Source organism: Pyricularia pennisetigena (genome assembly GCF_004337985.1).
Source record: "Pyricularia pennisetigena strain Br36 chromosome 7 map unlocalized Pyricularia_pennisetigena_Br36_Scf_8, whole genome shotgun sequence".
Taxonomy (NCBI): Eukaryota; Fungi; Ascomycota; class Sordariomycetes; order Magnaporthales; family Pyriculariaceae; genus Pyricularia; species Pyricularia pennisetigena.
The window spans coordinates 1,354,372-1,368,326 of NW_021940920.1; the positions used below are offsets into that span (position 1 = coordinate 1,354,372).

General features: G+C 49.8%; 4 protein-coding genes across 4 annotated transcripts; 1 reads left to right on the plus strand and 3 right to left on the minus strand.

Annotated features, from left to right (window-relative positions):
* Window positions 1-608: 608 nt before the first annotated feature.
* On the minus strand, window positions 609-2,570 carry PpBr36_09516 (uncharacterized protein; the record flags this gene model as incomplete). Its single annotated transcript, XM_029896637.1, has 7 exons — window positions 609-1,177; window positions 1,243-1,342; window positions 1,405-1,517; window positions 1,583-1,637; window positions 1,710-1,822; window positions 1,904-2,238; window positions 2,326-2,570. The coding sequence occupies 7 exons, from the start codon at window positions 2,568-2,570 to the stop codon at window positions 609-611; spliced, it is 1,530 nt and encodes a 509-aa protein (XP_029744935.1).
* A 972-nt stretch (window positions 2,571-3,542) lies between these two features.
* On the plus strand, window positions 3,543-4,290 carry PpBr36_09517 (uncharacterized protein; the record flags this gene model as incomplete). Its single annotated transcript, XM_029896638.1, has 2 exons — window positions 3,543-3,856; window positions 4,005-4,290. The coding sequence occupies 2 exons, from the start codon at window positions 3,543-3,545 to the stop codon at window positions 4,288-4,290; spliced, it is 600 nt and encodes a 199-aa protein (XP_029744934.1).
* A 1,213-nt stretch (window positions 4,291-5,503) lies between these two features.
* PpBr36_09518 (uncharacterized protein) lies at window positions 5,504-6,812 on the minus strand (the record flags this gene model as incomplete). The annotated part of the gene is made up of 3 exons (XM_029896639.1): window positions 5,504-6,116; window positions 6,187-6,454; window positions 6,497-6,812. The coding sequence occupies 3 exons, from the start codon at window positions 6,810-6,812 to the stop codon at window positions 5,504-5,506; spliced, it is 1,197 nt and encodes a 398-aa protein (XP_029744793.1).
* A 2,670-nt stretch (window positions 6,813-9,482) lies between these two features.
* Window positions 9,483-10,709, minus strand: PpBr36_09519 (uncharacterized protein; the record flags this gene model as incomplete). The annotated part of the gene is made up of 1 exon (XM_029896640.1): window positions 9,483-10,709. One exon carries the CDS (start codon window positions 10,707-10,709, stop codon window positions 9,483-9,485), a length of 1,227 nt encoding a protein of 408 aa, XP_029744791.1.
* Between the last annotated feature and the right edge of the window lie 3,246 nt (window positions 10,710-13,955).

Genomic DNA, 13,955 nt, shown 5'->3' on the forward strand with positions numbered 1-13,955 from the left:
ACATGAGCGTTACCATCATTAGGGTGCTTTTCCCCTTTTGGGGGGGGACGACGACCTTCTCGACCCCAAATGGGCGATGGCGAAACATCAGACGAGTTCAAGTTGAGACGAGGGGGCGTCGCAAGCTGCACCAAACCCCCTGTCGGCAAAGGCGCTACTGAGTGCCAGCTAGCTACTACCCCTGCCAAGCTTTCAGGGTTCTTGCCGGGCTCCATTTCCTCAGGCTGTTGGTCTCTACCGCAATGGGTTTAGGGCGCGAATTTCGCAACCTGTGGGGTCCTGAGTACAGAAGCTCGAGAAGGCATCGCCTTATCCGTGCGCTTGATGATCGACATTTCTTTCATTCGTACCATTAGCCTAGTCTGTCGCATGCATGTTCTTATGGACTTTTTCCAATCTCCGATAAAAGCCTTTAGTAGTTTCAAATGATGGCAACACGTGAAAACACGAAACAACACTTCCTTTTTTTCGCAAACCAACAACGCCTCCAGTTCCCATAAGCAATAAGCAACCTGTTTCTATGTTGTACACCAGGCCGAGCTGCCAATAAACACAACACGTTTCCCATGACCCGCCAAGTGAGTCTCGACTTCCTGCTAGGCCCACTATCATGTCCTCCAGTTCCAAAGAGCCCAGAACCAATCCTGAACAATACTTAAAGGCCACCACAACCTCCACTTCTTCTGCGAGTTTGTTGATGACCCATCGTTCTCCTGCGCGTTTTCTTGCACGTTGGTGACGTCGGCGACGGCTGTAGGAGCGTCACCGACGGGCTTTGAGCTGATCTTGGGAGCTTCTGGAGAGTTTGAGTGTGTGATAGCAGGTCCCAAAGCAGCTGTATCGCCATTGGTGCCCTCATTTTGCGACCGCTCGCGTGGGTCCGTCTCAGCCATAGTCTGGCGAGATGCCAGCTCTGCTCCCTTGAAAGGTTCCTCAGCTCCAGTGTGCTCATCTGTTGAGTCTTCACTAGTTTGACTGGTGACAGACAACACTTTCTCTTCCCAGATCCTTGACGAAACAATCTCCTGGGCCGTGGGCCGGTCGTCAGGGCTGGGCTCGGTGCAGTTAAGAATCAGCTCAAGCAGAGCATCGAAAGCTGGCTTCTTGGCAGAGTCGTCACCATATAAGTCGTCGACATAGGCGACAAGATTCTCCTTGCGCTCAGATCGGGTACAGTCTAGTAGCGAGGTAGTCAGCTAATGCTCTCTGGCTTCGGATACGCCTTGGAGACAAGAAACTCACTAAGAAAGGATCTCTGATGGCCGTACTGGTCATTTTTGTCTGGGTCCACGATTCCGACGTAGTTTCCCATCAAGTGGCAACCGAACCAGAGATGCCAGAGCTGAATGTTGACAAGACGTTAGGAGGTTAACCTTGGAGTTCCATTTGAGGTGGAAAACTTACGATGCATCCGAGGGACCAGATATCCGATTTGCACGTGGCCTCCTCATCCTCGATGATCTCGGGCGGGGTGTTGTGACTGTGTGTGTTCACGCCACGTTTGGCACCCATGAAGGCTAAAGAGTCGTTAGCTTTTGGTAACAAGACATGCTTGGGAGAAAACATTCAACAGAAAACTCACATTCTCCAAAGTCGATCAAGCGAATGTCCCCAACAGACTGGTGCTCCTCATCGAACTAGGATGGGATACTGAAAGTCTTGGGGACACCGGGAGGCAAGGGGCACCCGTCATGTCTCATGACGGGTACAAACCTTTTCTTAGGATGATCATAGGAAGGATCTCCAAACCTGCTGTAGAAGTCGTCCAGAGCGAGCCCAGAGCAATCAGGCACCGAGGCAACGATGTTGGAAACATCAAGGTCTTTGGTTCATGAAAAGAGTTTAGGTCAGAATGTGCACGACGGTCACTTCTTTGAATGATGAAGACAGCTAGCTCACTCACCTCCATGTACGACTCCCATAGAATGCATGTACTCGACTGCCGTAGCACACTGCCTAAAGATGTTGATCATGTCATTGAATTGGGCGACGCCGTCGAGTGCACTAAGCGCGCTCCCAGCTTGTTCAAGAACAAGGCAGCGGTGAATCCCATTAGGGGACTCGACATTGAAGGCATCGAGAAGACGAATAATGTGTCGGCTGCCGGGCGCATCATCCGCCCGCCCTTGCATAAGTCGCCGAAGGCTGGCCTCTTCATTGCTATGCTGGGCTTCCTCAGCACTGTCCACACCACGAGATACCTTGATGGCGACGTATTTTGGCGAGCTATCCCCAGGTCTGAGGGGAAATTAAAGCGGAAGACTGATTAGTTCCCATAATCTGAGTATCGGTCGGGTCTGCCATGCCCGTAAACACTGAACGCACCTATGCTTCTCATCGACGGCCACCCAAACCATTGCGAAGCTGCCATTTCCTGCAAATGCAATCACGCGATATCGCTCGTGAAGCAAGACATCGAGTTCAATGGGACAGAAGCCGCCTTTATTGAAGGGCAAATAGAAGTCACCGTCGGGTGACTCGATGCTTCCCATCTCGGGGAGATACCAAGCCTTGGGCCTCATCCACTCTGGCATAGGGCCGTCGGCTTCTTCATCCCAGGGAACTTCCATGATGATGGAGACGATGATCGTAAGCTAGACGTTGATAGAAAATGAAGTTGTAGATGGGTAGATGTGAACAACTACAGAAGGAAGCCGTGAGTGGAGAGAATGAAAAGTTAAATAAGGAAGAAGTGGAAGAGGAGGGGGAAGAAGAAGAGGAAGAAGAAAGAGAACGAGAAGGGCAAGAAGACTGGAAGAGGAAAATTTGGTAATCAAGTCGTTTGTTTGCTCGCCACTTATAACTCAGCCTTGTACTACACAGACCCCACAAATCATAGATGGCGCAACCTCATTGGTCCATGCTCCAATATGTTTTACCCCCACCTTGCAGCGATCTGGGAGCAGTGTGAATTGCTTCTGACGACGACAACCACGCTCACTTGGTGAGGCCGAGGTGATGCCATTCTCATTTTATCATGTCTTGAAGTGAGTGGTGACTAGAGCGGGAAGATACCGTGAGGCATTCAGAGCTATCTGCAGACCAGGAACAATTGTAGTCTCTGCGTTATATCATAAAGATTTCATAAAGCAATCCTAGCTAGTAGTCACTCATGGGTCACTTACACGGAACAGTTCATGGGCAACAATGTTCGACGCCTGCGCGGGTCAGCGCCTCACATCTCCCTCACTATCCTGGACTTTTTATAACCTGAGAGAAAGTACAAACACTGTTCAACTATTGAAAGCATGTCGAAATAACCCCACTGGCACCACGTAGCTTTTAGATGAACAATAGGAACACCGACCTGGTTTTCAAGTCAACCAATCAAACGTACTATATTCTCATGTCTTTCCATAAGATTTCCTGAGCAAACGGATCTTGTGTCTTTTTCTTCTTTTCGTCCTCTCCCTCTTCCTCTTCTTCAACTATCCCATCTTCCCACTCGCTAGTTACCTGAATATACTCATAATCATCATCATCGCTCTCTCTGCCAGCAATTGCCGCATCTTTGATTCATTTGATACCATCTCTTCATCGCAATGTCGCGCAATGCTGCTGACTCCGGCGGAGGCGAAGAAACCGACCGGCCTCTCACTCGGCTGGTCAATTATCGTTTCGGAACTGAGGACAAAGTGATGCGTTTCGAATGGAGCGCGCCTCCATACGTCCCGGATCCCCAGGAAGCCAACGGCCAGAAGCCAAAAAAGCTTACAGCAGAAGAGATCAGACACAAGATGAAGGAGAGGCGGAGACTTAAGAAGTCAACGCTGGACTGCCTGGTGCAGTTCCTTCAGACTGCCTACGAGAGAGAACCGAGATTTAAGCATTATGCACCGGACGTGTGCTTGATCAGGTGAGTTACCGCGATTGTCGCATTCAGATTCTGCTTTGCAAAGTCTCACCCTCCGCGCGCTCACTTGGCCTCGCATCAGCACACACTTGTCTCCTTCTCTTGACTTGCACAGCCGTATGTTCCCGGTCTGTCTAACTCGACTGATTAGGAGCGTCGCCCACTCCACAGACGCGAACACAATCACAAAGTACATGAGACCTGGAGAAGCGTATGGATCTCCCGATAAACACATGCACGTGACTGTGCGCTTCTGTACGGAGAAACACTACGGCCACAACGGCGGCTTCTCTGCCCATCTATACACAAACCTTGACGGTACCTACGATGCCAGAAAGGACTTGTCGTGGCACGGATATTCGGGTTTTACCCGCACGGACCAAAAGGTCAAGAACAAACCAAAGCCTGAAGAGGTCTTCTACGATGGATACCTCTGAACTCTGTCAGTCTTGAGAAATGTAAGTTGCTCTGCCCTATCTGCCTCAATTGATATTCAACTCTCCGTACCTGGTTTTGATCTCAAGTTGCTGACGTCGCTCTTTCCACTGAGCTAGGTGCTCAAGCTGAGCTTTAACGAAGCAAGCCTTATGATATTCAGTGATTTTGGGTGGGGACTTTTCTTTTGGCGTTTGGGAGGACATTGTTGGTTGATTGATTTCCTTGTTTGTTTTTGAAAAGAGTGATTTTGTACTGGCTTGCTGCTTCTTGCTTTTACGCCCAAACTTTGTCAGCCTCAACTTGGTATCAATAAGATATCGAGGGTCCTCGCTTAGTGCTAGATGTTTTTCGTATGCTTTGGTATCAATATACATCTGATGGCACCACTCAATATTGCTGGTTTTGTTTGAAAACTCTACCCAAAACTGTGTGAGAACTTACTGCTCCAACTCGGTGTTCTCTTGAGATGATACCACATAAATTTCTAAGGCGCAATCTCTCCCTATCCCGGTCCCTCACTGTCAACAGGACCAAGGTATTTTCCCGAAGATAACTGGTCAACTTACACCAGATTCGTTGGCCTCGCCACACCAGGCTGAACAGTGATTTGTTATGCCGCCAATCCGTTTCAGAGTCCGGTAACTGGAGCTTTTTTCTTGATCTATCTTGACACACATCTATATTTTTGATTCTCCAACACACACAAACATACTCTCAGTTGTGAGACAGCGCGATTAGGATCGACTGAGGTCTCGAGCGTTTCTCGCAAATGTCCATGTCCGACCTGATCTAAGCACCGCACTTCTTTGTCCCACTAAAACATTCAATCCCTCCCATAGAGTGCTGAAGGAGGTCACATTACGTGGGGATTCACAGCGTCCACACAAGTCCTCATTAGGCTATCGGGTTTTCTTTTTGAAAATGGCGAGTACGGCACAGCCACTTGGCCCGTACTTGCTATGACCTTGAGCATTTCCTTCCATGGACTCACAGCTCTTCTATTGAAATAGCTCAAATCGAGAAACTGGTGTTTGCGCCGCCGAACTTGGCTGGGTCAGGCCCCCTGAACCAGCGGCAGCAACACCGCGGCGGAGTTATCATGGGGTTACACTTATGTAATATGATGATAAACCACTCAAAATCCTTGGTCTACTCGACTTTATGATTATTACCGGTATATTTCCATGAAGGCGACCCTGTTATGGCATTCTTTCACTTACTGGACTTCCGAAACAATGACCGACCTCTCGGACCGTCCTGCTCGAAAGACAAATCGCCCAAACAGCCATCTTCACTCAAAAGGTCTTCGTCATCTGAGGAATTATAGTCACTGTGATCACATCCAAGAGCCTCCGTTCTCTGCCTCTTCTTCGGACTGCCACTTCGGCTCGGGCTTTGAGATCTTGCTGATGAACCGAATACTTGGGAGAAGGAAAAGACGTCTCTACTCGTAAAAACCCGCGTTTCGAGCTGATTTGTGATCCTGTTCCATACAAAAATATTGAACATACCGGGCCATGACACAAAGGGAATGCGCTCGTCAGTAAAGAGAGACCAAGCAAACCTGGCAAAAATAAACTCTTTGCTTAGGCCCTGGATGTGTTGCAAACGGCGGTTGTGGTACAGTGGAACAAGTTGCGCCGAGTTGCTTGGTTCCAGAACATGGACAAGCAACTGGGAAGGCTGGGATGTGTCGATATCGACTTTTTTCGGGACCAAAGCAATGCGCCTCGTGTCAAAAAGGTGGCGCAAATCGCTGTGCAGCAGCAGCATGTTTTGGTCGTCCGATATTACACACTGCTGGCTGGTAGTGGACCGACAATACCTAAATGATAGCGTTAACCCTGCAAATTCCATCATTTACCATGTTTGGCCTTGTTCAAGTGCCCACAGACTTAAACCACTTTGACATTTGATTCGAAACAAACCAATCTTTCTCCTTTGCCGGTACCAAGTGCGCCAATTCAACCGCATCTGTATAGCCCGAAATGCGGCAGCCTCCATCACGCACCGTGACTGCCATAGGCGCGGTCAAAAGTGGCGGTGGTTGGTATTCAAATATATCCAGTCGCGCCCATTGCAGTGGCAGGTTACCATGTGGGAACCGCCAGTTGTGGAACAAGTGTACAAAAGGGTACTTCTCTGTGAGGATTCGATGCAGCACTGATCAGCGAAAGGGCAGTAGGTGGCCCAGAAGATGCTTACCCGAGACAGCAACGTCCTCCAAACAAAAAAAGTATTCCCTGCCGCGCAGTAGGCCATCAGAAGGGCGCGGGAATTTTTCCAACCCCTCCTGTTGTCGAACCGCCAAGTGTCCCTTGTTCCAGTTCGTCGCCGCCAGGATACAGCAGCAAACAAGAGCCAAGTCGTAGTCGAGAAGCCCGTTTGAAGCACAGAGAGCCAGTAGCGGAGGCGCGTTGTCTGGATACGCTGGGTGACGGAAGTGCACTGGGAACGGGCGTTCAGTTGCGGCTTGGGGAATTTCCAGAGCCGCAAGTACTGGAAATGCCGCCGATGCCATGTTGCTGTTGCTAGTTCGGTGCGGGAGGTGGGCGGGGCGAAGGTCCCTCCTGGAGGGGATAGAAGGCCGGATTGTGACGCCGGATCGAGTAGCAAACGCGCCGCGTATCTCAGATTTAGAGAGAAGTTTCGGTACCTAGTTTTCAGCACGTGAAATAGAACCTAAGAGTCTTAATGTTCAAAGCGCTGGTTCAATTGACGACGCGACTGAAAGAAGTTATCAGGCTGCGTTGTGTTGGAGTTAATACGTCAACATCGGTAGCGGTTGCTAGCGAGCAAAGACGCTAAAAGTGCCGAATTGGGGATGAAGTGGGGCAGGAATTAGAGAGGGAGAGATCACGCACACTAACGTACACGTGCAGCCTGAATGATTGGTAGGAGAGCCACGTATTCGGGCAGGGTGCGCTATCTAGACTAACGATCGTGGCAGCACTTATATGGTGCTCCCAGCGCTTACCTAAACTCTTCTAGTCATGTGATTCCAAGATCTCTCTACTGTAACAAGAGGTACATCTTTTGGGTAGGCACTGAAATGTACAATGAAACACTAACTGTTTATACATTCCATATAAGTATTAGCCCAGTCTAACAAAGTATTTACGGGCTGCCGTTTCACCAACGTCCTTGGCCTTGAAGTGGACAAGTTGGGCGACGCCATCGCGCTGCGGCTCGAACGCGCACCCAGGCTTGACTTGCGGCACTGGATAAAAAACAACACCCCGCTGCGCTTTTCCAGGGCATTCAGAATCCACATTCGACATTCATGCGACGTTGTCTTGGGGATCTCTCTACCCGCAATACGCTTATCTACGGTGACGTGGGCCACGAAATCGATCCGAGGCTTAGCGACTTTGGCAACTCCGTCCTCGGAAACGTGTACGCGTAATTTGGGCCCTGTAAATACGAACTGCGCTACCAGCCAGCTATGTCGATTGACTTGAAGACAAGGAATGACTGAGCATTTTACCAGCAAGAACTATCTGCATCGGGCTCGCCATTTAGGAAATTATTGAATGGGAAAAACATACGCCAAACTAAAGGATATTCAAGTCGAATCTATTATTAGTCGGGGGGAACCAAGGGTTTCGGATGGGAATAATGCTCGCGATATTATCACACTCTGCTAGTATGTGGGCTACGAGTGAATACGGCATACGCAGAGTTGCAAGACTGGCTTCACTTTCTCTCACGACTAAGACTCTGGCAAGGCTAGAGTCTAGTGGATTCACGATATCTTTATCACAGATAGGTTTTATTATTAGTATCCACAAGTGTGCAAGTTATTTTCCATCCATTCCTCAGTGCATTCTTTACCAGCTTAAAAGCGGGAGACTGTATTCCTCCTTCCCTTTTGCGGTTCGGATTGCTGGCCTGAGGAATATTTTGATATAAATGATAAATGCTGTGACTTTGAGGACTGTCTGTAGATCTCTGCACTAAATTTGTTTTCGTTAACGATTGTCTGCATGGTGAAGCTGGCCAACACCCCTTTCGTGATAATTTGTTTTATTTTTCTTGCAATTGTTACTTCCACACTACGTTTCCGTCCCAGAATTTGAATTTCACAGCTGTATCCGGCCTGATTTCTTAACTGATGGCTGGTATTTTAGTCAAGTTGAATAGGCCTAGTGTATGTATATCGATCCATGTACACTTCCCAGGTAGTGTAAAAAGCTTTGTTTTGGTTTTGATAAGTTTCTTCCCCGGCTTTTTAGTCTCCCAATCATTAATAAACTATGGACGGTATTACTAAGTCAAGTTTTCCTACCATAGTTGTTAGCCGAAAGCTCCTTACACTAGGCTTGTCTAGTACTCTAGTTTAGGAAACTTGGACGCTACAGAACTGTAAGATGCAGGTCAAGTAAATTGCAAGTATGTTGGTCGAGTCCCAGTCTTTGACTGGATTTGGATGCCCAAACGCGGACTATTCAACAAAGAATTTAATATAGATAGAGCATTAGCCGGTGATCATTCAAAGAGAGTGGTTCCAACACGCCACTCTCCTATTTTTGCGAGTATCATAAGGATTATAGCTCTCTACATACAATTGGGCACAATATGTTGTTCCACAGAGCGTTTTAAAAGAGATTTCAACAACACAGCGGCAACTCATCAAGAATCAGGACCAGCAACGACTACTGCATTATGTGATGACTATTCTTGTTAATTTACTACGAAAGCATCCAAGTCCGCATAAAGAAGAGGACCAAACCGGACGGAGTTTTCAAACATTCAGTAGCATCACAGTCAACCAAGATGGGGCAACAGAAATGTATAAAGAACTACTCATGCGACCTTTACGTGCATGAACATCCGAGACCAGCTCACGCGGGTGAGCATTACCAAAAGCTATACTCTATCGTCAAGAAAACGAACAGACTGAAGAGGCATGCCTGATGAACACGCGTGATCGCCAGGACATGCCACACAACTGGCCACAAGCATCGGCAACTCTAAGCACTGGACAGAAGTCTAATAAGAAGATCAAGGAGATGAGCTAATTTAACTGCATACAGAGTTTTATTGCTTCTAAACCTTGGCTGCCAAATGAAAAAGCTTGGTCAGTCGAATAGGATAACTTATTCCGCTAGAGAAAAAAAAAAAAAAGTCCCATGCACATAAAAAACCTTAAAAGATATGCATGCTTCTGGTTATTTTTGGCTCCTGATTCTCAAGCGTATCCTGTCCTGCCATTAACCACTCCATAAGCGCCGCCACCTCGGCCAAACATCTCGTGCAAGTCATTAGCAATGTCCTGCGGCCTCTCAAAAGCCGCAAAGTGGCCGCCAGAAGAGTGCATCTTGTTTAGCACCACGTCGCCAAGGGTCTTGTTCCAAAGCAGGGGAAAGACGAACAGATCCTTGGGGAACAAGCCGAACCCTAGCTTGACGCCCTTGAGATAAGTGGCGGTGCCGACCGTGGTGGAACTCACGGGTCGGGCGTCGTGCATCAGTTCGTAGTAAATCCGCAGCGACTCCGCCGGGCCTGCCCTGCTGAACCAGTAGATGCTGATCCACTTGCACACCTCGTAGTCGGTGAACGGGTAGCTGTCGGTCCAGTCGTGGAGCTTTTCGTATATCCAGGCCAGCAGTGCAACGGGCGAGTCGGTCAGAGCGTAGCCGATGGTCTGGGGCTTGGTCATGTGCTCCTTCATGTAGCCTGAACCCTCCCTGTTGAACCACTCGGTGCGTGCAAAGCCGTCGAGTTCCGCCTGCGTCCGTGGCGTGGCTTGGTATTCCTTGTACAGCTCCGGGAAATACGTCTCGCTGGGCGGTTTCGGGTTGCTCACGTTGTAATGGCTCGCCTTGCAGTGCTCGGGGAAGAGATATCCCAGGCACCTGGTGACGCTGTACCCGATATCGCCACCCTGGGTCACGTACTCCTGGTAGCCTAGCACCTCGGTCATGAGCTTGTTGAAGACCCTGGCGATCTCGGCCGAGCTAAAGCCCATCTTTTTCACCCCGGACGAGAAGCCATAGCTCGGCAGGGACGGCGCAACAATGTCAAACGCAGGCTTGTCGTCGCCAGCTCCATCCACCAGCAGCGGCAGCAGCTTGGAGACCTCGTCGAACGAGCCGGGCCACCCGTGGCAGAACAGCAAGGGGATCGCGTTGGGCGCGCGGCTCTTTACGTGCACGAAGTGCAAATCTATGGGGTCGAAGCCGTCGATTTGGATCGTCGTCATGAACTGGGGCATTTGGTTGAGCTCGGCCTCGGCCTGGCGCCAGTCGAACTCGTCGCGCCAATATTCGGCCAGGCGCTTGACGTCGGCCAGCGGAGACCCCTGCTTCCAGCCGGCGTCCTCGAGCTCATCGGGCAGGTCGGCAGCGGCCAGTTTCTGCTTGAGCCGGGTGATCTTGTCCTCGGGGACGTTGATTTTGTACGGCGTCACGGACATGTTGAGGCGACAGGGTGAACAAACTGTTGTTGTTTCGTTGGTTGAAAGGCAGTAGGCGTCGTGTGGGCAAAAGGCCAAGCCACTGCGAGTTATGCGGCAAATAACAAGGAGAAAGATTGTGTTCCACGGCTCGAGTATAAAATGGGGGAATATTGATGGGGACCCAAGCCCAATCTATCAAGTATGAAATAGAATGCAGGCCGGCCGGATTCTTGAAGCTTTATACCGTGCGAAGCAGGAAATCGGTTGATTCAAAATCCCCGACAAGCCGGGCTGACATGCATTAAGCTCCCGCCGGACCCCACTGGGGGTTTGTACAATTTCCGGAAACCGTCCGGCGTACCCGGCACCTGTCTCCCTCTCGATACGGTCCGATAACCAATCAAAAGACACAAAGCAAATAGTAGATAACATATCTGAATAAGTTCTACGTTCCGGACGCCTGTTTTACACGGTCTCGTGAGAAACTGCCCAGGTGGCATTTCATGTATGTGCTCAGTCATCAGCTAGACCCGCATCTCTCTCGAGCACCTTCCTATATATCAAAGGTGGGCGGCAGCTATGATCCCCACAAGGCCGTCAGGAGAGCTCCGACGGCACCCCTACGTCGGCAGCAAGGCTCGGTCGTGAAGAACAAGAACAAGACTAACAAGCCAGGAATGCAAACACAAGCCAGAAGCACAGCTCACAACTCCTATGAAGCACTACCCTGGTATCGGAAGCCGAGTTCTTGATGGCCCAGGCGCTTCCCAATGCCAAAATCCATAGTCGCCTCCTCCGCGGGTGCCAAACCCTCCTTCACAGCAACTGAAAAGCAGAGCGTGAGACTGATGCTGATTTTGTATGTGCACATACATCTAGACCCGGGACCTACACAAGTCCAACAAGTCCCCCGTCCTGGCATGCATCTCCAATACTGTTGTTGAATACGTCATGGCCGGCGAGCGCGGCTTACTGATGCCTATCGTCAAAATATTCCGATCACACAATCCTGATTTGCTTGCTTGCAGTGGAATTCACCGACTTGTCCAGCTGGTGCCGTGTGGAGCGGGGCTCGGTTCCCACAGAATGTCAGCAACCAATGTTGGACTGCACCTGCGGGAGCGACCATGACTTGGTCAGCAAAGCAAAGCAAATCACTACATCCGCAGTTGGATTTCCCTTTGCGGCGACTGCACGTGTCGGAACATGAGGCAAAAACGATCAGAAGAATCAGGACTTTGCGCTACATCTAGACACCAACAGCGCATAGATTGTATAATCCAGACAAGCCTAGCCTGGACGGAATCCCAATATATTGCGACCTGGGCCCGGATAGGGGCTATAGATCCCGAAACGCAAGGACCTGATACCGTTCCAGCCGACCCAGATTTAAAATAGGGGGTTCGTGCGAAGGCGACGACCACGGAAAGCGGAGACAAGGTCCCCTCCCCGCACCGCAGCACTAGCAGCCACGCGAATGCTGCGTCGTTCTAGGCGCACGGGAGACTGCAGCCTTTGCTTGACGTCACACCGGGGCCTGCAACCTAGTGAGTGTACTTTGAGTAGGCCCGGGCCGCGCGAGGAGCGTTAGGCGTTCATTCCAAGATGGGGAAAAATAAAAGCCCTCCTCCACAGAAACCTCCACATAAACCTCTGGCCGACAACGTTGGCATAGGCCGCTGTAAAAGCGACCACCCCTCGCGGACTTGAAGGACGGTGACTCCTTGATGTGGCAGATGCTCTTAAAATACCCATGATCCCATGTGTATTTCTTGTGTGTGTGTATTATTGACAACAACATCCAAAATATGGCAGGTTGTCTGGCAGAGCTACACCCCATTTTAGTGCGAGCCTAACACCAAGGTAGAAAGCGTACATGATGCGGCTGGACTAATTCACATGGCATTCTCACCAAGAGAAAAGGACTAGGCCTAGAGTGCTCCTCCAACTTTTTAAAAAAAAACTGCGCCTGCCGACACGAAGGAGGGTGCGCTTGCAAAATAATACCGAGTCATAAAGCTTGCCGACACTGCAGTATCCGTACGAACAAGCGATTTTTCTACTTAAGGGAACCCTTTCAAGACTGTCGTCAATATGATGTAGCCAAATATAGCCCGCCGACCCGCCCATCAAGCTAGACCGCCGGAGAACGCCCGGGGGGTACGCGAGCCGGCTATATTCGACATCTGTCGGAAGCCTGCATGTCCCGGCCATTGGTGGGATATCCTCACCCCATGGCCGTGTTGCAATGGAAGTCGGGAAACGAGAGAAGAAAAAAAAGCCAAACAAATCACACATACGACACGAAAGAGGGAGAAAAAGTCCAATGAAGGAACAAGCGTCCCCTTCGAGTAGACAGCTCAACAGACCCCAAAAGGCCCAAAGACCAATAGGTGGCCCACGACAGCCGTCACCTGGGGAAAATCTGGGGCTTTACATTGTGGGGGAGGGTGTGGCGAGGCTATTCAGCCGCCTGCTGCCCCCCGGTTGGCACCGTGGTAAGATGTCAAGGATGCATAAGTTTAAATGACCAAAAAAAAAGACCAGGACCGGCATTGTCTGCTTCTGCATTGACTGGCGACTGTGGGTGTCTGGACAGAACTTGGGATGAAATCGGCTTGGCAATCCAGGGGCGAACTCTATCTCACCTGGAATATAGGCATAATTGGGGGAGGAGTAGGTTTCAAAACAGGAACGTGATGAGGGTTTGAGGATCGCAAGGGAAAATAAAGAAAGGTCGTATGGAGATCATAGGTAATCATGGCTTATCATGAGCGATCATGATAACCTGGCGATCAAAGAGGATGGAGGAGGACAGAGGAAAAATGGGCCAATATCGTCTGTTCATCTGAAGCCCTGAACGAGTAATGCTACTGCGCCCCTCCCGATAAAAAAAAAAAAAAAAAAAAGCGAACCGTCTCATGCTAAGACAGAAACAAGCCTGGGCATTGGACGAAACTTGAAAAAAAAAAAACACAACAGGGGACGAGTAGATGGGAGAGAAAAAAAAAAAGAAGGAGGACGGGATGGTCCTAGACTCGTGGTCCCGTTGATGACGCCGGTTCGTTGAGCTAGTGCCGCCCCGTGGCTTTGGAAGCTGGCCTAGCGGACATGGTAGAATTAGTATGTTGCCACCATTTAGTGGTTTCCTTGTTTGGAATTTTGGGCCCAAAAAGAAAAAGAAAAGCAACATAATATCGATTATACACATGGTAAGCTGTCAAACAACAAGAAAGCAAAAACGCAGAACTGTGTGTTGCGCAA